Raw genomic sequence first — 27,575 nt, forward strand, 5'->3', positions numbered from 1 at the left:
CTTAAGGAGACAAGCCTTGTCGGGTTCCATTTCTATCAGCAGGAGACATGATGTAGTCTCCACAAAACCTCCAAAGGACAGGACTGGAAAAGCCATCAGACTGCTGAACTAAAGAGGCTCCCAAGGAGTGATGCCTAGAGAAGCCAGGCAACTCTGCACCCTCACCCCTCTTCCACATGCCTGGATAGACCTCTCTCTCTCTCTCTCTCTCTCTCTCTCTCTCTCTCTCTCTCTCTCTCTCTCTCTCTCTCTCTCTCTCTCTCTCTCTCTCTCTCTCCTTTAAGATAGTCTCTCTACCTAGCCCTAGCTTTCCTGGAGCTCACTATGTTGGAACCAAAGGCATTCGCCACGATGGCAGCTATATCCCTTTATTTAAATGTCTTCCAGATGTTTCCATAATAAAGTGATAACTGTGAGGATTTCCTGAAGCTCTGTGAGCCACTTTCCAGGCAAATGAATTGAATGCTGAGAGGGGCTAAAAAAGCATTAGTCATTAACGAGTTGGTCAGAAGCCCAGGTCAAAAAGCTGGAGCTGGCAGCTTGCTTGTAAGAGGGAAGAAGTCTTGGAAACTCAGTCCTGAGTGATCTAACATTAGCTACAGGTAGACAGTGTCACACCGAATTGAGTCAAAAAATATACAGCTAATTTCTACTTGCTAGTGGCGAAAATCTCTATACGCCTGGTGTCAGAAGTTTTCTGTTTAGAGTTGTATGAGAACAAAATAGGCGATGTGCTTTCTAACACACAGCAGAACGCTGACCTTGTATGCCGCCAACCATGTATCCCACCATTTTAAATTATGCTTTCTTTCCTTCTCCAACACTTCTGAGGGTTCAGCCAACGGTTCCCAGACTATGGCAATACTCAAACACTTACAAATTCACTCTCATCATATTTATATAGTTTTATTTGCACTCCACACCCGTGAGCTTTGACCTTCTCTGAAGAACAAGGAAACTTGGTGTTGAGCACAGTGAAGGAGACAGCCAACAAGTTAATGCAACATGATCCTCGGGCTGCTGCCCTGCACCAGTTTCTATAGCTATCCCATACATAATAAACACTCAGAGGCAGAAGAATTCCCTGCACTGCACTTTTTAATCCTATAAGCACAATAGCTCACAGAGGCAGCCTGCTTGAAGTTCCTGACTCAGCACTCTTTCCAAATAGGATGAAACAGAACTTTGAATTCCACAGAGCTATGTCACAAGATTGTCATTTGTCTGACTGCAGTTGCTTTCGGCTAATGTAAAGCCAAAGCAAATGGCTACTCTAACAGACGACCAACAGCGTCAGAAAGGTTCGAAACATTATCACTAGCAGATAATCAGTTAAGGAGGGAACACTTGTCAAGGGATCAAGCCACTGAATAGTAAGCCCCCCACCTCCTGAGATAGACATAATCCCCATCTCTGATGGCACAATAAATGAAGTACTCACGCATATCACCAAATGTCCCCTTGGTTACTTTGGTGGCATGTAGAACCACTACGGTGAATTTATGTGAATACTGGTGTTCCACCTAGAAAAAAAAAGATAAGATTATTTAAATAATAGTAAGCATTATTATTATTAAATAAGATAATGTTTAAAATAAGCATTCTCTAAAGTATCTCATTTTTGTTTTTGCTGAGACAGATTGAAAATATGCTTGGTGACAATCATGACACACATACCAGAAACATCTTGTGTTGCCTGGGCTGTTCTCTCAACTCTCTCTTCTCTCCCACCACAGAATCATTAAGGAGTTTACCTCTTGCCTTATGCTGTTACTACAGCTTGAGGGTGAGAATGTCTTTGCTACTTGGTGGGGAAAATGTAAATCAGACTTAGGCATCTAGAGCACAATTGGGCTTTGTCCTCTGACTAGGAAGTGTGGCTTAGTGAGGTAAACCCAGAGCAACGCGCTCACATCACTCAGGCTCGTTTGCTTCTCTTGTTGCTACTCAAAACCCAGCAAAAGTCTTCTGTGTGACTTTCCTGGGCTGTTGTCAAGATCCTTTAGACCAAAAGCAATTTATATGTGAACTACGTCTATTGACTGAAATGTATTTGTCATAAACTATGTTCAATGGTGTTGCATTTCTAATATCCTGAAAGTCTACATGCACATAATAAAATGAACAGGGAGGAGGGTTTTTAAACACCTTGCCTAAATGGAAACCAGATATCAAGCAACCTTACTCACTAGAACAAATAGGGAAGTAAGAATTTACATGGTTTTTAAGAGCAACTTAAAAAAAAATCCCAGCAAAAATATTAAAGTTTTTTTTTCTTGCTTGTTTCAAGCTTATAGAAATCTACTTCACTTAATGTTATTACACCTGCCTGGCAAGATAAAATGTCCACAGTTACTTAAAAACAATCTGGGGGCTGGAGGAATGCCTCAGCCATTGCGAGTGCTTGCTGCAATTCCCAACACCCACGTGGCAGCTTACAACTGCCTGTAAATCCAGCTGTGGTAGACCTGATGCCTTGCCTTGGGGACACCATGTATGCACATACATACTGCAGTCAAGTCACTCAAAGACATAAAACAAATAAATCACTTTTTTAAATTAATTTTTTTAAGCTGAGATAATGGTACTACTATGAAAAAGTGACCACTTAAAGGCAAAAGGCATAAAGTATAAACAGGGCAGACTCACACGGATTGACAGGGTCCTTATGTAGCTTAGATGGGCTTCTAGCCAGCTCAGGCTGATTTTTTTTTTTGAAATTTCTTTTTTTATTTTTTTACATACATGTTTACATTATTACACATATATAAAATAAACTACATGTAGCAAGAAGAACCATGAAACAACCAGGAATTATATTAATGTTACATTCATAATGTTTTGGCTATTTGCATTTGGCAACCTTGAAGAAAACATATATCATATCTTGGTGAGTGTAAAATTCTGAATATAAATCAATACCTTTCATATCTTATCTCTATCAAATCTAGACCTAAAAATAACTTCTTGAACTTGAGTCCTGGTCTTCCAGCTTCTGCCTGTGGAATGGCTATGATCGCAGGTCTGTGTGCTTCCACAAGCTCATTTTAGGCAGTGCTGGGAATCTCACCACGTAATTAATTTAAATAAACACACAAAGCAATGTGCTTCATTATGGCATTCTTATGCACACATGTCATTATACTCTGTTCTAGCTCACTTTCCTCTCCTGCAGCCCTCCTGCTGTCCCATGAACCTCTGTCTGCCCTGTTCTTTTCTGTACCAACACCCTGCTTCTACTTTCATGCCAAATATGAACCATATTGTTTTCCACCTCCCTCATGAGTTCTTTATCCCCTCTGATAACTTTCCTTCTACTTCCATGACCTACACACACACACACACACACACACACACACACACACAGTCACACACACACACATACACACACACACACACTGAAATCTACATTCCATATATAAGAGACATACGGTACTTGCCTTTCTCAGTCTGGGTTATTGCACGTAACATAGTTATTTTTCAGTCTCACCTACTTTACAACAAAGGCCATTATTTCATTTTAATGCCCAAATAAAACTTTTTTATGTATATGTAACACAATTTAGTCATTCATCTGTTTATAGAGATCTTGGTTGCCTCCATTTCCTAGCTATTGTGAAGAATAGAGCACTAAATGTATATGTGCAATACCTCTGTGGTAGGACTTAGGGCCCTTATACCCAGTCAGATACATACACAGGTATAATAGAGTTGGGTCATATGGTAGTGCTGTTTTCCATTTCCCCACACTGACTTCCATATCAGTTACACCAGCTTCTATTCCCTCCAGTAGTAAATCAAGGTTTCCCTTTGTCCATATCCATGCCAGGATTGTTACCATCATAGCTAAGGACATTGAAGGTGGTTTCCAGATTTACTGGCCATTTGTATTTCTCTCTCCTCCCCTCCTCTCTCCTCTCCTCTCCTCCCTGGCCTGCCCCCTCTCTCTCTGTGAAATAGAGATTTAGTTTCATTTTTTCTCAGATGGGTATTGTTAAATGGTTGTTATTTCTCCAGTGTATGTTAAAATTAGGTGGTATTAGCTATATGAAGTAAGTCCACAATAAATCTAAAGAAATGGTGAAAGATATGCTAGTCAGCCATTAATAAAAAGAAAACTGGTTTGTTACATTAATTTCTCACACGCCAAACACTAAAGCAAGAAAAATGGTCAGGAATAAAGAGGAGCTTTACTTAAGGCGAAGGAGTAAATTTTTCAAGAAGATATAATAATCCTTAATATGTGGTGTCAAATAATGTATCATGAATACATGAGGCAAAATGAAATGTATAACAGCAAAGAGAAACAGAAAGATCTGTTATCGCACCTGGAGATTTTAACAGTCCTCTACCCATAACAGAAACAGCAAGCACAAAAGTGAAAAAGACATAGTTATCTCAAAGCTCGATCAATTATGTATAATATGCATCTACAGAGTATGTCATCTACCATCAGGGCATACATTGCTAGCAAACTCACATGCACAGTCACCAACATAAACCATGAGAACAATAAGCACTCTTGAGCTCATTTAAAATATAGAAATAAGGCGGGTGTGGTGGCGTGCGCCTTTAATCCCAGCACTCAGGAGGCAGAGGCAGGCGGATCTCTGTGAGTTCGAGGCCAGCCTGGTCTACAAAGCGAGTCTAGGACAGCAAGGCTACACAGAGAAACCCTATCTCAAAAAACCAAAAAATAAAATATAGAAATAAAGCCATGTTTTCATAACACATGAATTAAATAAACTAAAATTAAGAACAAAAGATTTGTAAAGTTCTCCAAATACATAGGCATAATCAACTTTGCCAGTGTACAAATAACAGATGAGTTGAAGAAACAATGAAAGAAAGTCACAAATACCAGTATCAAAAGTAAATTAGAATACAGCTTTGGAAAATTTATGGACTGCAATGAAATCAGTGCTTAGAAAGAAATTCATAGTATCTAATTGTTGGACTAGAAGGAAGAAGAAAAATCCAAAATGAATAAAGTATCTTACAATAGTAAGAAACACAAAAAGCAACAAGTTAAAATACAAAATAAGCAGAAAGTAGAGCAGATATCAACAAAATTAAAAATGCAAAATGAAGAGTGGAGGAGCAATGACACAAAAACTTCCTTCTTTGGAAAGACCGGGCCAGGTGTGGTGCTGTGTGTCTTAAATTTCAACATTGAGGGACTGAGGCAGGGAGATTTCTGAGAATTCCAGGCAAACCTGGTCTATATAGTGAGTTCTAGGCCAGCCAGAGCTACATAGTAAGACTCTGACTCAAACAAAAAAAGTAAATAAATACAATAAAGTAGCATTAAATCGATAAACCTTTAACCAGGGCATTTCAGAAACAAAAAAATAGGTTATTTAATTTCAGAAATCAAAAGGCTGAACAATACTAAGAGTTCAAGGACAACAAAATAACAATAAAAGAATCTTTTTTAAAAAGCTTTCTAATACAGAATTGACAAAATAGATAAACTGATAAACTGGAACAGTTCGTTAAACAATCCACAAGAAATAAACATTCTCCATTTTCTAAAACAAAGTGAGTCAGGAACTGATAACTTTCTCTCAAAGAGAAAGCCTCTAATTCCCATGGTTCACTTGTAAATGCTACCAAATGAAAAATTATAACAGTTATGTACAATCTCTTCCAGAGGATAGAAACAGAATACTGCTTATTTCATTGCCAGCATTAGTCTAATTTCAAAACAAGACAAAAATAATGCAATGAAAGAAAACTACAGACTAATGTCCCTCATGACCATAGATGCAAAACTATTCCACAAAATATTAGCAAAATTAGTTTCTGATGTCTAAAAAAGTCACAGGCTATGACACTTGCCAGACAATGGAGAGAACTAGAAGCCGTTATGTCAAGTAAAATAATCCAGACTTAGAAGGAAAAATATATTTTTCTCTCGTATGCATAATTTAGGCTTAAAACTTTATATGTGGGGCTGGAGAGATGGCTCGGAGGTTAAGAGCACCACCTGCTCTTCCAGAGGCCCTGACTTCAATTGCCAGCAACCACATGGTGCCTCACAACCATCTATAATATGATTTGCTGCCCTCTTCTGGCCTGCAGGTATAAAGCACTCATATACATTAAATAAATAAATAAATATTTTTTAAAAAAACTTTATATGCGATGTAGACATAGATGTTTGCATTTATCTCCCTGTGTGTTTAAGTCATAAATTAAGACAAAGAAGAACAAGATAGGAGTAAGAGATTTTAAGGCAAGGGGAGAAAGGTGAGGGTGATGGGATGGGATACATATGGAAGCAGAAGAGAGGACTATCTTGTGGGGAAAGAGAACAATCCAGGGGAAAGGGAAAGAGGAGGGAGTAATGAGAAAAGAAGACAAATGACAAATATAATGATTGGTGGGCATGGCAACTCCATAAGAAACAAAAGTATACATTTTCCCTACAAGGAACTTAAATGAAATATAAAACTATTTTTTAAATTTTTATTTTATTAATTTACTCATATTACATCTCAATGGTTAAAAACTATTTTTTAATACCCTGCCATTAAAACACAGTTTGAGATGCTAATCATGGTGGCACACGTGCATAACTCCAGCATTTCGATAGCAGAGGCAGCAAGTCAGAGGCCAGTTTGAGCTACAGAGAAAGACCTTCTCTGAAAATCAAAAACAAACAAAGACACACCACTGAGTTTATAGATTCAACACATTTCAAAAATCATAGAAAGTTATTTTGCAAGAATAAGAAATTGATTCAAAATATTTTATGTATAGGCAAAAGATCCAGTAGAGCACATACATCAAAGGAGAGTGTGATAAACTACATCGACCAGGCTTCACAATTTCCTGTGCTGCAATAATCAATACAATATGGTACTTGTGAAAGAATAGACAAGTGGACCAATGCAAGAGATTTTTTTCTTCTCATCAAATAGAGCTGTGTCAGCTAGACATTCGCACTGAAATGAAAACGAACCAAGAAAGGTAATACCTGGGGTTGAAATAAAATGAAAAACGCCTTGGAAAACCCAACTTCAGGCATTATATATATTATACACACACACACACACACACACACACACACACACACACATTATAGATATATCCCTAGAATCCTAGCACACAGGAGATGGAGACAGGAGAATAAAGAACTGAAGCCCAGCCCTAGTTACAAAGTATACTTTAGAATAAGCTAATCATTGTGGGATCCTACTTTTTAAAAAAATGAAAGATAGAGAGATCACACATGTAAAATTTCTTCTTAAATGTAAGTTTGCTTGCCTGCCAAAGATCTATGCTTATCTATATCTTTGAACATGTAATAGCATATGAATACTCAATGTCTAAAATTCCCCTGTAATATGAAACTTATGAGCAATACTTTTATCTATCTCTAGTTTAACCTTTAAGTTTGTTCCAAGTATATTCACATCAAATGCTTCGTAATAAAGCACAGAAGAAAAATGTCATCATAACAAGGGCTTGTTGAGTATGTATCAAATTCTTGGCATTCTGCTAGATGCTACCTCTCCATCTTCCCAAGAGCTCTACTATTAATAACAATGAGGCATCATTATAACAGATCTTATAAAAAATAGTATGTATTGCTAAGAATTGTATTAGGCTTTAGTATCTTAAATGATTTATATTTTTATTTATGTACATATGTGAGTGTATATCACGTGTGTTGGGGGGATGGTTAGGGGGTTCCTCAGAGAAGCCAGAAAAGGTGTTGAATCCCCTGGAACTAGAGTTACAGGTGGTTGTGAGCTGCCCTGCTTGAATTCTCATAACCAAATCCAGGTACTCCAAAAGAGAAGTAGAAGAATGGGTAAAGAAACTGTGGTACATATACACTATGGAATACTACTCAGCTATTAAAAACAAGGAATTCCCGAAATTTGTGGATAAATGGATTGAGCTAGAAATGATCATAATGAGTGAGTTAACCCAGAAGCAGAAAGAATCAAATGGTATATACTCACTTATATCTGCATACTAGCCAAAGGGGCATGTCCCATGAAAGCCTTCACTTACCAGGAAACTGGGACAGAGGGGAGGACATCCTATTGGGACTCTAAATGAGAGAAGCATGGGCAAATAGCAAAGTAGAAGGATCCAGAGGGTCCTAGAAACCTACAAGTAGAACATTATGATAGGCAGATTTGGGCCCAGGGGTCCCGCTCAAACTAAGGCACCAGCCAAGGACAATACAGGCCGTAAACTTTAAACCCCTACCCAGATCTAGCCAATGGTCAGAACATTCTCCACAGTTGAGTGGAGAGTGGGATATGACTTTCTCATGTACCCTGGTGCCTCACATTTGACCATGTTCCCTGGAGGGGGAGACCTGGTGGCACTCAGAGGAAGGACAGCAGGTTGCCAAGAAGAGACTTGATACCCTATGAGCATATACAGGGGGAGGTAATCCCCCTCAGGAACAGTCATAGGGGAGGGGAATAATGGGAAAATGGGGAGGGGAGGGAAGAATGGGAGGATACAAGGGATGGGATAACCACTGAGATGTAACAAGAATAAATTAATAAAAAAAAATTTTAAAAAGAAAAGAGAAGCAAGTGTTCTTACCCACTGAACCATCTCTCCAGCTCCATGTATTAGTATTTAACTTTTAAGGGCAATTAAAGTGTGATTCTGAGTGGTTAAGTGACTTATCAGTAAGTTATCTTTCGTAAGTAGTAAACCATTTTTAGATTCCAGTATGGGCGTCCTCTATGTCTTCCCTTTTGTACACCTATTTATGGAATAGAGAAAAAAGCCAAAGTAATAGTAATAAAGACCACACCCACTTACTAATACACATACATGGTTTTCTACTTCAGAAAAAATCTTGTTCTTCAACTCTAGTTGATCTACATAGAGATCTAGAAGTTGGTCTTCCTCTGACCTTGCAGCCCTCCTTTTATATTTGTGCTTTTTTTCATCAGCCTCAACTCACCTTAACTATGATGAATAAAAAGCTGCCCCATGCTTTTCACAGGAAATAAGAACAAGCTGACCACTTTCTTGATTTTCCCAAGTTAACTTTGGAAACACACAGTCTTCAGATGTCCTACTATTTCTTTTGTATTTTTGTATATACATTTATATTATTACATGTAAATAAAAAATTACACACAGCAAGAAGAACTACAAAACAATCAGGGATTAAATGAATGCTACATTCATGGTTTTTTAGCTAATTGTATTTGGCAACTGTATAGAAAACATCTTTCCTATCTTGGTGATTCTAAAATTCTGAATGAGAATCAGTATCTATCATATCTCGTCATTTGCGACTTAAACATCTACATAGACCTAAAAACATCTTAACCACTAAACACCTAGAGGTTAATTGGGTCTTCAATCCCATCAGAGACTTGAAAAGGATTTAGGTACTTGAGTAAACCAGAAGCGCAGGTTAGCAGTTTCCAAAATGACAGAGACAGTTTGCTGCCTGAACAGTCACCCAGAACGCTCTATAACACTGGAGCATCATCCTTCTGACCCAATATATCTGACAGACACATTTGTGAGGAAGGAATTATTGAGGATTTGATTACCAACTGTCTTGGCAGAGTTTGGCCATCAAATCTGCCTGTATCCAAGCTTGCCCATTTTTTAGGCAGAATTCTGTCTGTGTCAGAAATGAGGATGTTTTGCTCAGTGGCTGGTTTGCCACATTTGAAGCCATCTCCATAAGGAGGTTCTTCGAAACTCATCATCTTCATGAGGTAGGCAGGGTGTTGCCAGGAGTTAGCCTGTTTTGTTGTCAAAGAATCTTTAAAATATTAAAAGCGTCTTTAAATGTCATATTCCGTAGGTCTCTGAGGCTTTGAACACCTTATTATTTTACCTTATTTATCTATAGGATCATATCTATCTGTTAGGCCTAGGATGTATATTCTTGTGATAAAAATAGATAGTTAGTCGACATGACCATGATTTGATCAACTAACAATTAGTTTGTATTACTTAATTATCCTAAACAGCCTGCAATAGCACTTTCAAAGTATTAGAAGTAACCTTTGTATTATAATTGAGTTGCATGGGTTCAATTATTTATATTAGAGTAGAAATATATATAATGTGTGTGAAGAATAAAAGGAAACAGTCAACAGAACAAAATGACACCCTACCGACTAGGAGCTCTTCATCAACCCTACATCTGACAAAGGACTAATATGCGAAATATACAAAGAACTTAAGAAAGTAAACACCACCAAGACAAATAATCCCAATTTAAAAATAGGGTAGAGCCAAATAGAGAATTCTCAACAGAAGAATATCAAATGGCTGAGAAATACTTAAAGAAATGTTCAACATCCCTAGTCATAATAAAAATGCAAATCAAATGACTCTGAGATTCCACCTTACTTACACCTATCTGAATGGCTAAGATAAAAAATTTAAGTGACAGCATATGCTGGCAAGGATGCTGAGAAAGGGGGATTCTCTTCCATTGCTGGTGGGAATGCAAACTTGCACAACCACTTTGGAAATCAATTTGATGCTATCTCAGTAAATTGGGAATAAGTCTACCTCAATACCCAGGCATATCATTCCTGGGAATATATCCGAAAGATGCTCCACCAGACAAAAAGGACATCTGCTCAACTATGTTCATAGCAGCCTTACTCATAATAGCCAGAATCTGGAAACAACCTAGATGTCCCTCAACCGAAGAATGGATAAAGAATCTCTGGTACATTTACACAATGGAATACTATTCAGCTATCAAAAACAAGGAAAATTTGAAATTGGCAGGCAAATGGATGGAACTAGAGACAATCATCCTGAGTGATGTAACCCAGGCCCATAAGCGCATGCATGGTGTATACTTACTTATAAGCCACATAACACAGGATAATCATATTACAATACAGAGACAGATGTGCAAACCAAAGACCATGTATGATGTGGACCTAAACCCTCTGCTCAGATGTAGTAGATAAGCAGCACAGTCGCCCTGTGAGTCCCTCAATAAGGGGAGTAGGAACTACTTCTGATAGAGACTCTGGCCTTCCAATACTGATCACTTCCCCCCTGGCAGGGTGGCCACGCGGGACCACAGAGGAAGAGGACACAGGTAGTACAGTTGAGTTGATAGGCAAAGGTCAGATGTTAGGGGAGAAGAGTTCCCCTGTCAGAGGACTAGGGGAAGGAGGAAGAGAAGATGAGGGAGGAAGGGTGGGAAAAGGAAAGGATGAGGGAGGGGACTACAATTGAAATATGAAGAATTCAAACTGCAAAACAAGCAGGTAACTTATAGTGCTAAGCCCGCTACATGGTAATAGCACTGAGACTGGCTGAGACATGAATGAACATGCATAGACAAGACTTCTTATTGGTCACAGAATCCCTGTGACTTATTCTAGATGCCATCTTTTCAGATGGTGTGAATTAAGATTAGTAGATGTCTTTCTTCTGTTCACATTAAGAGCAAAGAACCAGCTTTAATTGTCCTGTGCATCACATACATCTCATATATTTATAAATTTATGACTATATAATGCTTGTGAGAATTTATATGTTTTCAAAACAAAAGAACAGACACTATAGCTGGATCAGATGTGACAGGATTCATTCCTCTCAGCATGCTGGATGCTGACATCCTGCATCCTTCACGTTCCAGCCCCAAGCACTTCAGTCCTGCTGTTTCTTTTTTTAAATAGTATTTTTTTTCTTTTTTATTAAGTATTTTTACATGTACATTTATATTATTATACATATTCAATAAACTACCTATAATGAGAAGAACCATGACACAATCAGGAATTATATAAATGTTACATTCTTAGTATTTTGGCTATTTGTATTTGGCAGCCTTGTGGAAAACATCTTTCTTATCTTGGTGTATCTAAAATTTTGACTGTAAATCAGTATCTATCATATCTCATCATTATCAACTTAAACCATCTATCTAGACCTAAAAACATCTTAATCCCTAAACGACCAAGACTAATTGTAAAACTAAACTATCTGTTCTTCAACCCCATCAGAGATACATCCCAGTCCTACCATTTCTTAAGCAGTACTGTCACAGTCTTCACCTCCTCATTTTGAGAGTTGTAAGAATAAAGGAGGGAGTAGTTATAAAGCAAACAGAGCTTACATTCTTGGGAAAAGGTGCTCGTTTCCCAATAAATGATTATCCATAGAGTCTTCTGTGAATGTCTTGTCATGCATCCCAAAGCCAGTATCACATATCGTTTCAAAGGAGCTTAGTCTGGGCTGGGCTCCCACTCAGATGATAGACGGCTGCTTATGGCTCAGGGATGCCGCCAAAGGAAATGACACTGACTCCACAAGCAACATTCTCTAAGAGAATCCAGTGACTCAGGACGGTGCTTGGTGGTAGCTGGCAGAAAAAAGATGCTGTCTTTCTATTGAGATGTCAAATCTAAGCTCCATCTTCTGACTTAGTCACCAAGATTAAGCCTTGCCTGCAGGTCTAGAATTACCTTACTTTGAGGATCTGTCCTCATCCTTAATCTTTTCCACAGTGAACTAAAATTTACCAAACAATATGGGGAAAAAAGCCAGTGTACTCCGTTGATGCAGTAAAATTATGTTGACACTGGTAACTAAGATGATTAACATTGAAAAAAAAGTGAACCAACTTGGATGAAGCCAGTGTGACGGTTTGCCTGCATTTAAATCTCTACTGTTAAAAGACATAAAGAAACTATCCTAAAACTAATCAGACATCAGACGGACTAGAAGATAGATTCTACACATAACTAATGCCTTTCTCTACCAGGATGCACTTTAACCAAACCTAAACTGAAGGCTTTCAGTACAAGAAAGATGATGAAGACAGCTAGTAAATGATGAAGGATGAGGGACGCTATACATGACAGATGATGAAGGCTGCTAGTGCATGGTACATTGTGAAGGCTGCTGGTAGAGTTAGGGTGAACAGAATCTGACTACTGAGCAGAGAGGCAGTGATCTTTGATCAACAGCTACAAATGACCTCAAATGATAACTGTTTTAACAAATGATAACTCTGTCCTGGTATTACCCCCCATCTCTCTTGGTTGTCGTCAATTCACTTCCTGATGTCCAGATTCACAGCAGGACAAGTAACTAGTGGGGGGCACCACTCTATTGTTTCCCTTTTTGTAAACAAATGACCAGCTTTGCTCTATCCTGCAGTAGCACACGTTCTCCCTCACATGGTGGCACTAAGGAATAACTGATAACTGGGGACTGGTAAGAACAAGTGGGGAGGATGTCAGAAGAAGGGTAGATGGATGTGACCAACACACGCTATATGGACGCTTGGAAATACCATGCCAAAGTGACTAAAATGTATAGTGAATGCAATAACTGAGGAGAGGGCGTAGTTTTAAAAAACTCCCGGCAGTTGAGAGACAGAGACAGATTGTGAGTTCAGCATCTACCGTAGCTACACTATAAATCAGAAGCCAGCCCAGGCTACACGAGGCTATCTCAAAAAAAACAAAAAAACAAAAAACAAAAAACAAAAAACAAAAAACAAAAAACAAAAAACAAGAAAAACAAAAAGAAAACAAAACAAAAAACCCACACAGACCTGAAAGAAACTATACAATGTGTACCATAGGGATAACATAAAGCCTTCCCATGCCGTGCAGCACATCTGAATACCATCCTGGCCATCCAGAAAACAAGCACCATGGAACTAGGATTAAGTATGTCCCAGACTATTAGTTTCTCTGGGCATATATTGCAACAAAACTTATACTTGGGGAGACACAACACACACACATCTAATCATTGCAGATAGGGAGTCTATGACAGACCAAAGTACAGATGCCACCACAGTCCAACTTGGTAAACCAATGTGCCTTCATGCAGTTACTTACGGAAATATGGGCAAGGGATTACTTACAAGAGCAGGAAGCTATCAAAGACAGCTGCATCATCAAAGACCACCCTAGCACAGGTGACAGCTTCCGAAATCTGGGAACCTGGAGCACACTGCACAGCCTGCTGGCAGCTCAACAGATTGGAGAATGTCCTTTCCAAGTAACTCTGGTCTTAAACCTCTTTCCAAGCAGCTAGGCTTCTCCCAGCTTCTTCCAGGCAGATGGTCCCGATCTCAGTCTTCTTTGCAGCCTAGTTTACCTGAGAGGCTCTGCAGCTTTTATTGCTTACTCTGGCAGGAGGAACTTAGTGAATCTGGTTAGTGTCCTTCGTGGGGAGTGGGGTATCTCAGTTGATCAAAGCCTCTTTCAAACAGCTGGGCTAGTATCTACTTTTTCCAGGCAGCTAGACTGGACTCAGAGTCTTTGCAGCTTTTATTTCTTACGTTGGTAGGGAGGAGCCAAGGGAACCTGGTCAGTTTCAGGGACTTCCTGAAGCTCCTTTGAGCTGTTTACCTTCCTGCTTAAGGATCCTCCTGTGGGATGGAAGGTTTCAATCTCAGAGGAAACTTACACAACAGCACCCGAAAGGAGCAAGCTGAGGTCTGTCTTTGGGGAATTTGATTTCTCTACAGGAGATTTCTTAATGATGCTCAGCACAAACTCTGAAGTGACTAGTAGCATGAAGAGGTAATCCACCAACACAAAGGACAAGACGGACTCGCCCATATGCTAGCCACACTAAATGGCTCCTCTCAGCAGTTAAGAGCACTGGCAGCTCTTCCAGAGGTCCTGAGTTCAATTCCCAGTAACCATCTATACTGAGATCTGTTGCCCTCCTCTGGTATGCAGCTGTACATACAGGCAGAACATTGTATATGTAATAAATAAACGAATCTTTTTAAAAACTCTTGAGAAGTGGAAGCCCATAGGAATACAAGCACAAGGAATGCAACTTGCAAAACTGGATGAGATTTTATAAAGCTTAAATTTGAGAAGTAAAAGATAGAAGTTGATAAGCTCAGCCTGGACAGATGGTTCAATGGTGAAGAAGGCATCCTGTTCCCGCTGAGAAACAAAATTAGGTTCTGAGCTCTGACATCAGATGACTCACAACTACCTTTAAAGCCAGCTCCAGGTGACTGGCCACCTCTGGCCATCTTGGATACCTGAGCTCAGATTCACATACCCACATACTCACTCAATTAAAGTAAAATTATTATCTTAAAAAAATATTATGTCCTTTCCTCTATTGGGACTCTAGGTGAGAGAAGCATGGGAGAATGGGGAAACAGAAGGATCCAGAGGGTCCTAGACACCTACAAGAAGAACATCATGATGAGCGGATCTGGGCCCAGGGGTCCTGCTCAAACTAAGGCACCAGCCAAGAACAATACAGGCGGTAAACTTTAAACCCCTACCCAGATCTAGCCAATGGACAGGACATTCTCCACATTTGAGTGGAGAGTGGGGTCTGACTTTCATATGAACTCTGGTGCCCCATATTTGACCATGTCCCCTTAAGGGGGATGCCTGGTGGCACTCAGAGGAAGGATAGCAGGCTACCAAGAATAGACTTGATACCCTATGACCATGTACAGAGGGAGGAGGTCCCCTTCAGTCACAGTCATAGGGGAATGGGGGAAAAGCGGGAGGGAGGGAGGAATGGGAGGATACAAGGAATGGGATAACCATTGAGATGTAATATGAATAAATTAATAAAATATATTTAAAAAAATAAAATAAAATCTTCACAACCTATAGATTTTTAAACTATTTTCTTTGATATAAGAGCAGAAATATGAGTATTAATTTTTATTCCTATGCTTTGCCTCTAAAAGAAGGCTTGTGGCCAGACATGGGCACAAGGGGTAGAATCATCAACTTGAGCGGACCATGTGACAATCAATTTAATATAATTTCTGATTTGAATTGGTGGGCTTCCTAAAGCAGGCCACCCTCCTCCCTGCGGTAGAACATTCATCACAATTCTGTTGATGGAACTTGAACAGAACACAAGATAGAGGTTGCCTTCTTTTTCTCATCTTACTATTTGAGCTGAGCAGTCTCATCACATACAAGATGAATTCTTGGGCTGGGATTCATGTCAACAGTGCTTGGGAGAAGAGTCACAGTGAGGACTCTGTAGATGAGGTTGACCTGTAGGTGTGTCTGTAGGGATTATCTTGACTATGTTAGTTGAATGGGAAGACCTGTTGGGTGGCACTATTCCCTTTTACTATCCCTAGGCACAGGATCTGGAACTGTGTGCAAGTGGAAAGATGCAACAAACACAAGTATGCATGCATTCATCCTTTCTGCTCTTGACAGTAAATGGGGCCTGCTGCTTCTGGATGCTCCATCTTTATTTCCCCACCATCATGCACTGTGGACCTGGAATTATGAGTCAAGCAAACCCTTTCTGCTTTAACTTGCCTTTGTTAGAGCAGTTCATCATGGCAACAGGAAATGAAGACAGTAGCAGGAAGGTGTACATTCATATCAACTGAGTCTCCATCTCTCAGGCTTTGTCATCATGTCGTTAATTAATTAACAACTCCTATGGGCTGTTTGCTAAAGAAGCCTTATACACTAGCTTCCTCTTCCTCTGTTTTCTACATTGTATTAATATCCAAAATCAAACTTGTTTAGTATAATAAGACTCATTATTAACATGTGGGTACAGTCCTATGCTTTGGTAAGTATAATTTAGTCACTTTCATATGTTTTTGCAAGTAGCAGAATCTTATTTTCTGAAGTCCCAGAAATATCCTCCTCTTTTTATTTTCTTTTCTTTATATTTTTACATTTTAAAATAAATCACACTGTCCACACAGTAATGTATTATTTATGAGAGCACTGTGAGGCAGACACCTTGGAGGAGGCTATTTATATCCTGCACTCCAGATGAGGCAGCCCTGTGGTCCTGAGCATGTTAGAACACCAGCACTACCAGAGGAAGACTAAATCTTGGGTTACATACCTGGTTCTGGTAGGTTTTTTTTTGTTTTGTTTTCCTATGTTACTGTAATAATCTGAAAAAAAAAACCCTGTCCACATTTCAGACACCTACAGTGTCATTTTTAAAGGTCCTTTCTTCATTAGAAGTCATGCTGGCACATCCGTGTGGTTGGCCATCTCTATTGAAAGGCTAGCCTTCATTTCTATGGATGTGTGCAGTGGCCCTCTGTTGCTAATATGTGGTAGGAAAAAGTGTGAATTTTAAAAAATACTAGGAAAATATGGTTCATTTTCTGAGTAAAAAGAGGGAAACTTTCATAAAATTTGTTTCGTTTTGTTTTCTGGCACAGAGACTCACACTACCACCCAGGCTGTCCGGGAGCTCACTATGTAATCCAAGCTAGCCTTGAACTCTTGGCATCCCCCTGTCTCCCAGCCTCCCAAGTGTTGAAAGTACAGGTATGAGCCACCCCACGTAGTTTCAGAAGTGCTTTATTCTGAAGTTAATGTTCCCTTGGTGACAAAACAACCAAAAGGCCACAACAAATTCTGTCGGCAAGGATATCCTTAATATTAAAAAGCACCTTAAAACACTCTAGGCTAGTGGAGAGGTAGTTCCGCCACACATTTATCTCTCCACGGTCTACTACCATCTTATAGGCCAGGACCACTAAAAGCAAGAGAGCTTGGTGGCTGCAAACACTGCATCAGCCCACAGTACTCTCCAACATGGAGGTGTAGTTTGAAAAGCCCATCTTGCACCTTAGGGCAGCCAGACTGCTGGCAGTTGATATTTGGCACCAACTGTTCATTACCAGCTCTCTGGCTTCGGTCTATATTCCTTTTTTACTAAAGTTGCTCTGTACTGAAATATTCAATAATATTTAAAAGAATTTCTAGTCAAGTATTGTAGCATATTCATGAAAGCTCATCACTCAGAAGGCTGAGACATGAAGACGGCAGTCACTTCAAGGCTAGCCTTGACCACACAATGAGATTTGAGTCAACCTCAGTTATGTATCAAGACACTGACTCAAAATTAATTAATAGAAAAATATCTTTCTGTGAAAACCATGAAGCATGTTTTCACCTACACACACGTGATCAGTTTTGTTATGATAAACAGGCAGCACCAAGAAAATGAAAAAACAATGAACTCATAGTACCCACTTCACGTAGAATGGTGATGTGCATGCATTTAATCCCAGCACTCCAGAGGCAGAGGCAAGCAGATATCCATGAGTTCATACTAGACTAGTCTACAAAATAGATTCCAGGTCTGCTAACATTACACTAGTGAGACCTGGTATCACATAAGCAAACAAGCAAATACGAATACAAATAAAATAAAAGAATTATGCAGTTCAGAAAGACAAGTCTCCTGTACGGAATCAAAACTAAACAAAATACACATATGAAAGTAGGAGAGAGCTATTTGGGAGGAGAGAGGAGATAAGATCACACATGCTACATTTGCCCTCATCTCCAGTGCTTTGGACAGGGATTGCTGTACTGCAGGCATCCAAAAATGGCATTATGTGTTCAAATAAAAACTGCAATAGGCTTACAGTAGAAGGAATTAAAAGTCCAAATACTTGAGTTGCTTACAGTTTCAGAGAGTGAGTCCATAACCATCATGACAGGAAGCATGGTGGCAGGCATATGTGACACTGAGAGCTTACTTCCGGATCCACAGGCAGCAGGCAGAGAGAAAGACACTGGGACTGGTTTGAGCTTCCGAAACTTCCAAACTCACGACCAGTGAAACACCCCCTCTAACAAGGCCTCATCTCCTAATCCTTCCTAAACCGTTCCACTAGCCAGGGACCAACCATTCAAACATATGAACCTATGAGGGGCATTCTCATTTGAACCATCACAAAAACTAATTTAAAAAAATTTTACAAATACTGTTATAATAACACTAAGAAATCAAGAAATATATATATATGTATGTATATAAATTTGAATATGCAGGTATATGTATATTAATTAAAGATTATTTCAATATATTTTGTTTTGGGTTAGGTTTGTGGGTTGGTAGTATATTGGAAACCTCAGTATTGTCATCATGTCACTTCTATCTTAATTGATATTGATCTGTCAAATCATTACAGGAGTGAAGGGAATTACCAGATGTTTGGTATCTTGATGCCCTATGAATCAACCAATAAATCACACTGAAAATTTAAAGTATTATATTAAAATATGACATCTCAAAACATATGAGCTAAGATATATGTGTGTTTATATGTATGTGTATTCAGATGTTCACATGAGCTTATTCACTCATTCCAAAATTTACATGAAGATTCAAAAGTAAAAACAGTCAATAATCATGTTTAGTCTTCGAGAAGAAATAGAGAGTTTCATGATGTCATATATGTGGATTTCAAATCTTTGCAATTAAGACAGTTTGGTACTGGAACAAACACAGACTAATAGACAATTATGAAAAAATAAATCAAGTCATATATAATATATGACTAAATAAATATATGCCTAAACTACAGCAAATCCCTACTGCCATACAGAATAGTTACCAGTACCACGCATAGTTTACTATCTACTCAATTAATGAAATACTATGTGACAATATACGCATATGGAAATTATATTCATACGTATGAATGAATATCTGGCACATAATTTTGAATCTAGATGTTTAGAGAAATGAAGTGGGGAACAAAATTTACCTATGACATTAGACATAAATACGGTTTTCTTTAAAAAGATTTATGAGCTACAACAGACATGAACCAATCTTTGATTGTATTCACAATGGGTATTTTTAGTTGGATGATGGTTCCTGGGCAGAATATACATGTAAAACTGGACCAAGCATAGCTTAGCAATGCATCTCTAGGAGGAAGAGAAATGAGAGGGCAGGAGAGAGGGTGGGGAGAGGGGAGGATTACAACAGAAGACTGAGAAGTAACAACTGGAAAGAAAACAAATGAAAAATAAAGAAACTTAAGGATAATTTCAAAGAGAGAATGGCCAGCAGAGCCAAGAAAGGGAAAAGCCAGAGATTCATTGAGTTTAGCATAAGACTAAACTTTTGCTGATAACTTTTCTTGTGAAGGAAGGGGCTAATGCAGTTTTGTGTGATTCAGGATATGAATAGAAAGGAAGAAAGCATTGCATAAACAATAGTATATTAATCTCGCAATCCATGTGGGGAAGGGCTAGCTAGAGTAGAACGAATAAGAGAAAGGTGATTCATTAAGAAAAAATGAGACTATCGTTTATTTATCAATACTGTAAAGTCTACCTTAGTCCACTGAAACCTAACTGAATCCCATGTGCTGAATTCAGCCAGGAAATCTCCCCTTTGGTGCTGTTGTTGGTGTTGGTGTTGTTAGTGGTGGTAGTCATGGTGGTCATGGAGGATTGGGTTTTAATGAAAAGAGAAAGTGTATGTTTCCAATGAAATGCAGAAAATCACCATGAATAAAGTTTAAGTTATTCAACTCTTTATTAAAATTAGTCAACCGTAGAAGAATTTGTTTACTTTTTCTAGTCAAGTGAAACTTTATAGAATTATTTGCCTTCAAGATGCATACCAACATACAGTCCTAAACTCAGAAATTCCTGTCCTTTTTCTACAAAGCCACATGCAGCTATGCTCCTTGATAGTGCTAACATTTTTCCTGTTCTTTGAAGTTTGGTACTACTACAAATACTTTGGTTACCTCCCCCCCCCCCCATCTCTGTTCTCTGAAGATATTCAGCAAAAATAAAAAAACATTTATAATGCAACATAGCCTAGTGTACCACATTATGTTCATGAGTATAATACAAATTCAAGAAGGAGTTTAAATTTTCAGTTTTACCAGCAGCACCAACAATACAGAGAGAGAGAGAGAGAGAGAGCGGGGGGTGGGGGGGAAGCACCACATCAGCTTGCCTCCCAGAAGGAATGTAACACTCACTATAATGTGCTGGTAAGGATCTATGAATGACATTTTGATCCCAGCTGCAGAACTGTCGCACTCCCCAGATCTTCTCTGGTAATCTGGCTTCTTTAAGCCTACAAAACAAACAATTGCCACCGTTAAGTTTCATTCTGGACTCAGTTCCAAGATTTCAGTGATAGTAACTAGACATCTTAGGAAAGGAAAGTCTATTAGAGTAGACCAGGTGGACTGAGCTCTCCATATGAATAAAAATACACACATACCTTGTAGGGGAATGTTAAGCATATTTTGATACTACTATTTAATTTCCATATTTACTTGTTTAAAGTTTTTCAAAAGATTTATTTTGGTTTGGTTTGGTTTGCTTCTATTTGTCAAATATATGATGAGCCATTTATTGAATTTCAGAAAATTAAAATTATTTGTGAGGGACTGGAAAGACGGCTCAGTATTTTAACAGCACTGTAATACTCTTGCAGAGGACCCGAGTCCACTTCTCAGCAACCTCATGAGGCATTTTGCAACCACCAGTAACTCAGGTCCAAACCGTAGGGAGGCCTCTTCTGACCTTCATGAATGTCCACACTCACTAGTACAAACCCACACTCACACACACATATGCATAATTAAAGAGGATAAAGAAAGCCATTATTATGCCACGTATGGTGAAACCATACATGTTCTTTGCTTTTGCTGTTGGTCAGCACTACATAAATTCACAATAGAAAGGTAATAGCTTTTTTTACCTTGGGTATTTATTAGGTATCTTAAAAATGCATTCATGTTGAATTTGAACTTTAGTGATAGGACTTGATTTTTGTTTTGATTTCTAAGCCCTTGGTTTAAATGGGAAAAAAAATATATTTAATATACTTATTTGGGACATGACTTCTCTATGTGGCCAACTGTCCTGGAATTCACTCTGTAGCCCAGACTCAGCCTCAGAGATCCACCTGCCTACGGCTACTGAATGTTGGGATTAAAGGTGTGTGCCACCACGTAAATATTTTAATAGAAAAAGTACTCTCTGTATTTTCTTCCATAATTTATTCATATTAAATTAAGATAAAAATATTCAGTGAAAGCTAACGTTTTCGTGCCACAGGGAGCTATGCAGTGTGCTGAAGGAAAAAAAAAGTCATCAATGCTCTTACACAGCTGTGACACAACCTGCCAAGCAAGGTGTATACGAAGGTGTAATAGTGGCAGGACTGTTACCCGGGTGCCCAACTGCTTTTTTCTGATTGGATTTGAAGCCTGTTATACCACAGGGAATTTGTGCCTGGCACTGTCAACCTTGGTAAAACCCTATGGCTAAGGAAGTCATAGGTCCTTGGGAGGAATCTGCTCTTGTTGTTTTGTTAAATGGGCATATAAAACTGACTTCAAAATATTTTTGTTTGCATCTACATATTAGTGTTATCTTAGGCTTTGTCATATACGCTCCTTTCTGTAGTGGGTAGCATTCTTAACTAGTCAAAATGCTAGAACAATTGAATGCTAAAGTCTTAGCCCTAAATGGAGCATCTATATTACCCCCTGATGCTAAGTCTGGGGAACATTGTGGAAGACAGAGCAGAAAGAGCCGATGGCTGGGAAGTAGTATTATGAAACATTTCCTCTGCATACAACCTGTGTCTTGTACCTAGGGACTCATAGTAGCTGTGGCTCCCCATCAGTATCAAGCTCATCAATACTGCATTGTGGATCAATACTGCATCATGGATCAATACTGCATCATAGATCAATACTGCATCATGGATCAATACTGCATCATGGATCAATACTGCATCATGGATCAATACTGCATCATGGATCAATACTGCATCATGGATCAATACTGCATCATAGATCAATAGTGCATCATGGATCAATACTGCATCATGGATCAATACTGCATCATGGATCAATACTGCATCATGGATCAATACTGCATCATGAGTGGATAGGGAATCATGAGGCCTGAACATTATTATACATCTGGGCATAATCTTGAATTCCTGCTTCTTTCATCTCCACCTCCTTAGGGCTGGGATTAAAACTATACCACCATGTCCAACTTAAATATAAAATATTTACCTTTTAGTCATGCATATTTTTACATTTATTTATTTGTGCATGAGAGAGAATGTCCATGTGTGTAGATGTAAATGTGCTACAGCATGCGTGTGAAGATCAGAGCATAACTCACAGGACTCTTTCTTCTACCATGTGGGTTCTGGGGACCTAATTCATGTTGCCAGGCTTGAGGTCAAGCACATTAACTTACCAAGCTATCTCACTGGCCCTGCTAATCATATGTTTCTATCAGACTGAAGATGTATACAGCATCGGTTTTTTGTTTGTTTGTTTTTCGTTTTTCAAGACAGGGTTTCTCTGTGTAGCTCTGGCTGTTAGACCAGGCTACCTCGAACTCTCAGAGATCTACGCACCTCTGCCTCCTAAGTGCTGAGATTAAATAAAGGTAAGCACCACCACTGACTAGCATGTATACAGCATTTTAAATCAACTTTAATCAAAGTGAATCCAAACTATCATTCTGATATTCTTTCAACAAACCAATATAAAGCTGTTGTGGGTTGTTTGTTTGCTTTTTTTTAAATTGTTGTTGTTGTTGTTTTGTTGTTTTGGTTTTGGTTTGTATTGCCTTGCTTTAAACTTAAGAACAAAGTTTGCTCGGAATGGTAGGACACACACTCTCAGCAGCAAAATCATCAAGAGTTCAAGTCCAACCTCGGCCTCATAAGATTGTTGTCTCAACTTTTTCTCTCCACAAAAATAAAAATTTGATGAAAAATGAGCCTGTCATCAAGTACCTCCATGCTACAGTTTCAATGTGTTGCCCTCACCAAAGCTCATTTTGATATTTAGTTTCCAAAGGCCAGATGTCATAGTACATTCCTACAATTCCTACGCGTGAGGTAGGATACAGTAAGACCAATTCAAGGTCATCTGCTATTATGGAGTTCAAAGTCTTCCTGGGCAATATGAAACCCTGTATTTAAATTTAAAAAGAAAACAATGTAATTGCTAATGTCAGAATATTAGGCTCCGCCTCAGCTCCTCCCTCCAGTTCCTGCCTTTAACTACTGGTCTGGCTTCCATAAATGATGTGTTGTAACATGGACCTGGAAGCCAAATAAACTGTTTCCTCCTCTAGTTGCTTTTTCTCATGGTCTTTATCATAGCAAGAAAAAAGCAAACTACAAGAGTGGGACCACCAGCGAGCCTGAGGCTTGGAGAGGATAAACTAAGTGTAAACTACAACCCTGTCTCACTCTGCTAATCAATGTTAATTCATGTTGCGCTTTTTCTTATCATTACATTTCCTAATTATCTACATATTACAAACAAAGCATCAGGCTTATTTCTCTATTATGTTAAGCTGTGCCTCTGCTTAGCCTCCTAGTACTTTTGACATCGCATTTTAAATTAACAGAACAACAGCATTGAAAGTCACAGGCAATATTATATACTATGAGATAATTTGTGACTCTTGTATTTATGCTATAAATAATATATATTTCTCCTGTTACAAATTCATTATTTGATAGAATCTTATTTAAGATTTATCATTACCAGGATTTTTAAAGCTGTTACTATAATATCTTATTTAAAGTGACTGATAGTAACACCCAGGTATAGTAATATACACTTGTTACAGTAGCACCCAAGGCTGAGGCCATAGAATCTACAGTTTGTGCCACACAGTGAATTACAGGACACCCTGGGAAACTTAGGCAGAAAAAAAGTAAAATTAAGTAAAAGCCAACAGGGACTGGTGAGATGGCTCAGCAGTTAAAAGCTCAGTTCCTCTGCTTTTGCGGTTCCCAGCACTACACAGGGTGGTTCACAACCACCATTACATCCAACTCAAGGGAATCCAGAACCATCTTCTGGACTTTTCAAGGACCTTAAATGCGTGCAAACTCCCCCTACAGGCACAAACACATACACATAATTACAATTTAAAGTAATAAATAAGATCAAAACAAATAAAATACAATAAAACATGAGGAACATAATTGACCATTATAACTGATGTTTCTGTGTGTTCATAGTATGTTTACATAACCAAGATGGAGAATATCCTAATGTATAACATGTTCTAAAAAATGGAGAAATTGGGGTTGTAGAGATAGCTCAGTGGTTAAGAGCACTGGATACTCTTCCAGAGGAGCCGGGTTCAATTCCCAGCACCCACACAGCAACACAACTCTCTGTAACTCCAGCTTCCAGTGATCCAACACCCTCATACAAACACACATGCAGTACACCAATACACATAAAATAGAAATAAATAAATCATTAAAATATAAAAGGTGTGCACTGGCTAAAAAAAATATCTTTTTGAAATATGGAGAAATTGAACTGGGTCCTAACTAAAGGCCTCACATCTACTGACTAGCACTCATGGTGCTGGAAAGTACTATGCACATTTCCAAAGGAGAAACGTGATCATCACTCAGGTACAAACCCTGCAACCCACAATAGCCTGAAAGATATACTGGTGCAACAGTGACACAAATGATATAGAAAGAGCCAATCACTTTTTAAAATTGGATTTAAGACCTACTTTATAAGATGGAGCCCATATCTGACACTGCAAAAGTGGCCAAGAACCTGAGACTGATGATCTCGTGGTCCCAAAAAAGAAAACTTTCTACTATTATTCTGCCAAAGACTCATCAAAGACTCAAGGCTCAGGGATCTCTGCGGAAAAGGACGTGAAAAGATTTTAAGAGCTAAGTGTGGTGGATGAGTAAGGAAACAGTGTCTTCCAGTACAACAAGTCTAAAACACTTATGAATTCACAGAAACTGTAACAACATCTGCACAGGTTCAAACCAGAGCTGAAAAGGGAAGTGGACACAAGAGTCCTACCCCTAGCCAAGAAGCTATTTGCAACCAATCAATGCCTTCCGGTAAAGGGAAAATTAGTGTTCTCCAATAGAATGTCACTGAGTACATCAACTACATTCCAGGGCAGGTCACACGCCCGTGAGGAGTTGGCTAACACAAAGTAAACTCTATTTTTTTTAATGTGCTTTTTGTTTTATTTTTCTCTGTTTTGTTTTGTTTGGGTAGGTTTTCTTTGCTTGTTTTTGGTGTGTGTGTGTGTGTGTGTGTGTGTGTGTGTGTGTATTGGTTTGTTTTGTTTTAATTTTTGTTGTTGTTGCTTTTTGTCTTACCAGACATTTTGTTTACTTTTTAAATTTTCAGTTTTGGTTTTCGTTGTTATAATATATAGGACCATTATTGGGATCTATGAAAGCAAAGAGGGCTATGACTGGTATTCTCAATAAAGCTGTTCATGTTAAAAACTGTGAGCAGGCTGTGGTGTGTGGCCAGCAAACTTCTATAGCTATTCAATTCACGAACTGCAGCTTTAGAAAAATATAAATGTTTCTCTGTAGACATCTGTTCATTCATGCAACAGCTATGTCATTGCTGAGTACAAGCACAGGCTAGGCACTAGAGGCAGTGAATAAGGCAGAGCTCCCGCCTCCAAGAAAGCAAGAGATTGTAGAGCTAGCAAGAATGTAGCATTGTGAAACACCTAATGCTTCTACATTACTGAAAGCTGTGTCAGTTCCTAGGATTGATGTCTTTTGTTGGAAGGGCACCTTGAAATCTACCTCCTCTGTGAAAATATTTTTCGTTAGTGCTTTAGTCTTATAACAGAAACCCATACATTCTTAACTTGACCAGTAAACATACTTATTTACTGCAGGCTAAAACAGGAAAACATTTTCTACTGTACTGTAATACACATGGTATATAATATATATATATATATATATATATATATATATATATATATATATGAAGCTTAATGTGATACTTTCACTAAAAACAATGTCCAGTGCTTGTATTGTCCATATAAGAGCAGTCCACTAAATTGGTTTGTCGACAAAGACTTTAAGATTAGATTTTCATCTATACCCTCATTCTCATCCATTCTCTCCCCTTTTTTCTATTCACAACTATACAGGTATTCTTTCCTTTCTGAAAATATAGGATGTTCCCTTAGATGAAAAAGCTGTAACCTGCCTCTTCTGTCTGTCCACTTATTTAAAAAATGTTCAAGCCACTGTATATCATCAATCATAGTCCAAAGTCCCAGAGGTAAGGTGACAATTGAGATACGTGGTCATCTTTTAGGAACTTGTATTCTATTGAGAAATCAGAAAATAAATAATGCAAGAGAAAATGGCAAGAGTCTCCTAAAGCTGGGCTCTGGAAAGGGCCTAGCCACTGAGGGTGAAGGAGTGGGCTCAGAAGATAATGTTCCCAGCAGGCATGTGGGAGAAGAGAGAGAAGTCTTGTGGCTGGCAAATAAAAACCAAAAGCAAAAGTGGTTCCTGGTGAGGTTAGAAAGCATGCAGGGCCTGATGCTGGAGGCCTCTGTCCACAGCACTTGTGAGCCAGCTAAAACAGGCCTAAGCTTCACAACTCAGCTTCAAGGTCATTGCTGCTGAGAAACTGTCTATGACCTTCAGAGCATGTCTCATTACGTTTGGATTTTGGATTTCTTGAAGCCTTTCATTCTCCTTCCAACATGTCTGCCTTCCCTTCAGAAATTAAAGCCAGATGTTCAAAGTCAGTGGCCATGTTCACCTTGTCCATGCAGCTATTCTATGTGCATAGCATGGTGCCTGTAACACAGCAGGTTCAAGGTAAAGAGGTGCTCAATCGATAGATGTGTGATGGGCAGAACTAGGAATGGTACCAAGTAAGGTATGTGCAAAAAGGAAGTTCTCACAACATTATTTTTCCAGTGTTCCTCTTGTTCATGCCTAACTATATTTAATAGCAAAAGATACTATAAATGAGGCTCTACTTAAAAAAT

The 27,575-nt window shown here is 38.7% G+C and overlaps 1 protein-coding gene across 1 annotated transcript in view; it reads right to left on the bottom strand.

Annotated features, from left to right (window-relative positions):
• Positions 1 to 27,575, bottom strand: part of Pla2g4a (phospholipase A2 group IVA) — a 140,396-nt gene that overhangs the window by 91,806 nt on the left and 21,015 nt on the right. The window contains exons 2-3 of the mRNA XM_051147540.1: positions 20,738 to 20,835; positions 1,442 to 1,523 (exon numbers count right to left, since the gene is read on the bottom strand). Of these exons, the coding sequence (XP_051003497.1) occupies positions 1,442 to 1,523; positions 20,738 to 20,770 (115 nt within the window). The 5' untranslated portion in view covers positions 20,771 to 20,835. The remainder of the gene's footprint in view (positions 1 to 1,441; positions 1,524 to 20,737; positions 20,836 to 27,575) is intronic.

Source organism: Acomys russatus, chromosome 6 (assembly GCF_903995435.1).
Source record: "Acomys russatus chromosome 6, mAcoRus1.1, whole genome shotgun sequence".
Classification (NCBI taxonomy): domain Eukaryota; kingdom Metazoa; phylum Chordata; class Mammalia; order Rodentia; family Muridae; genus Acomys; species Acomys russatus.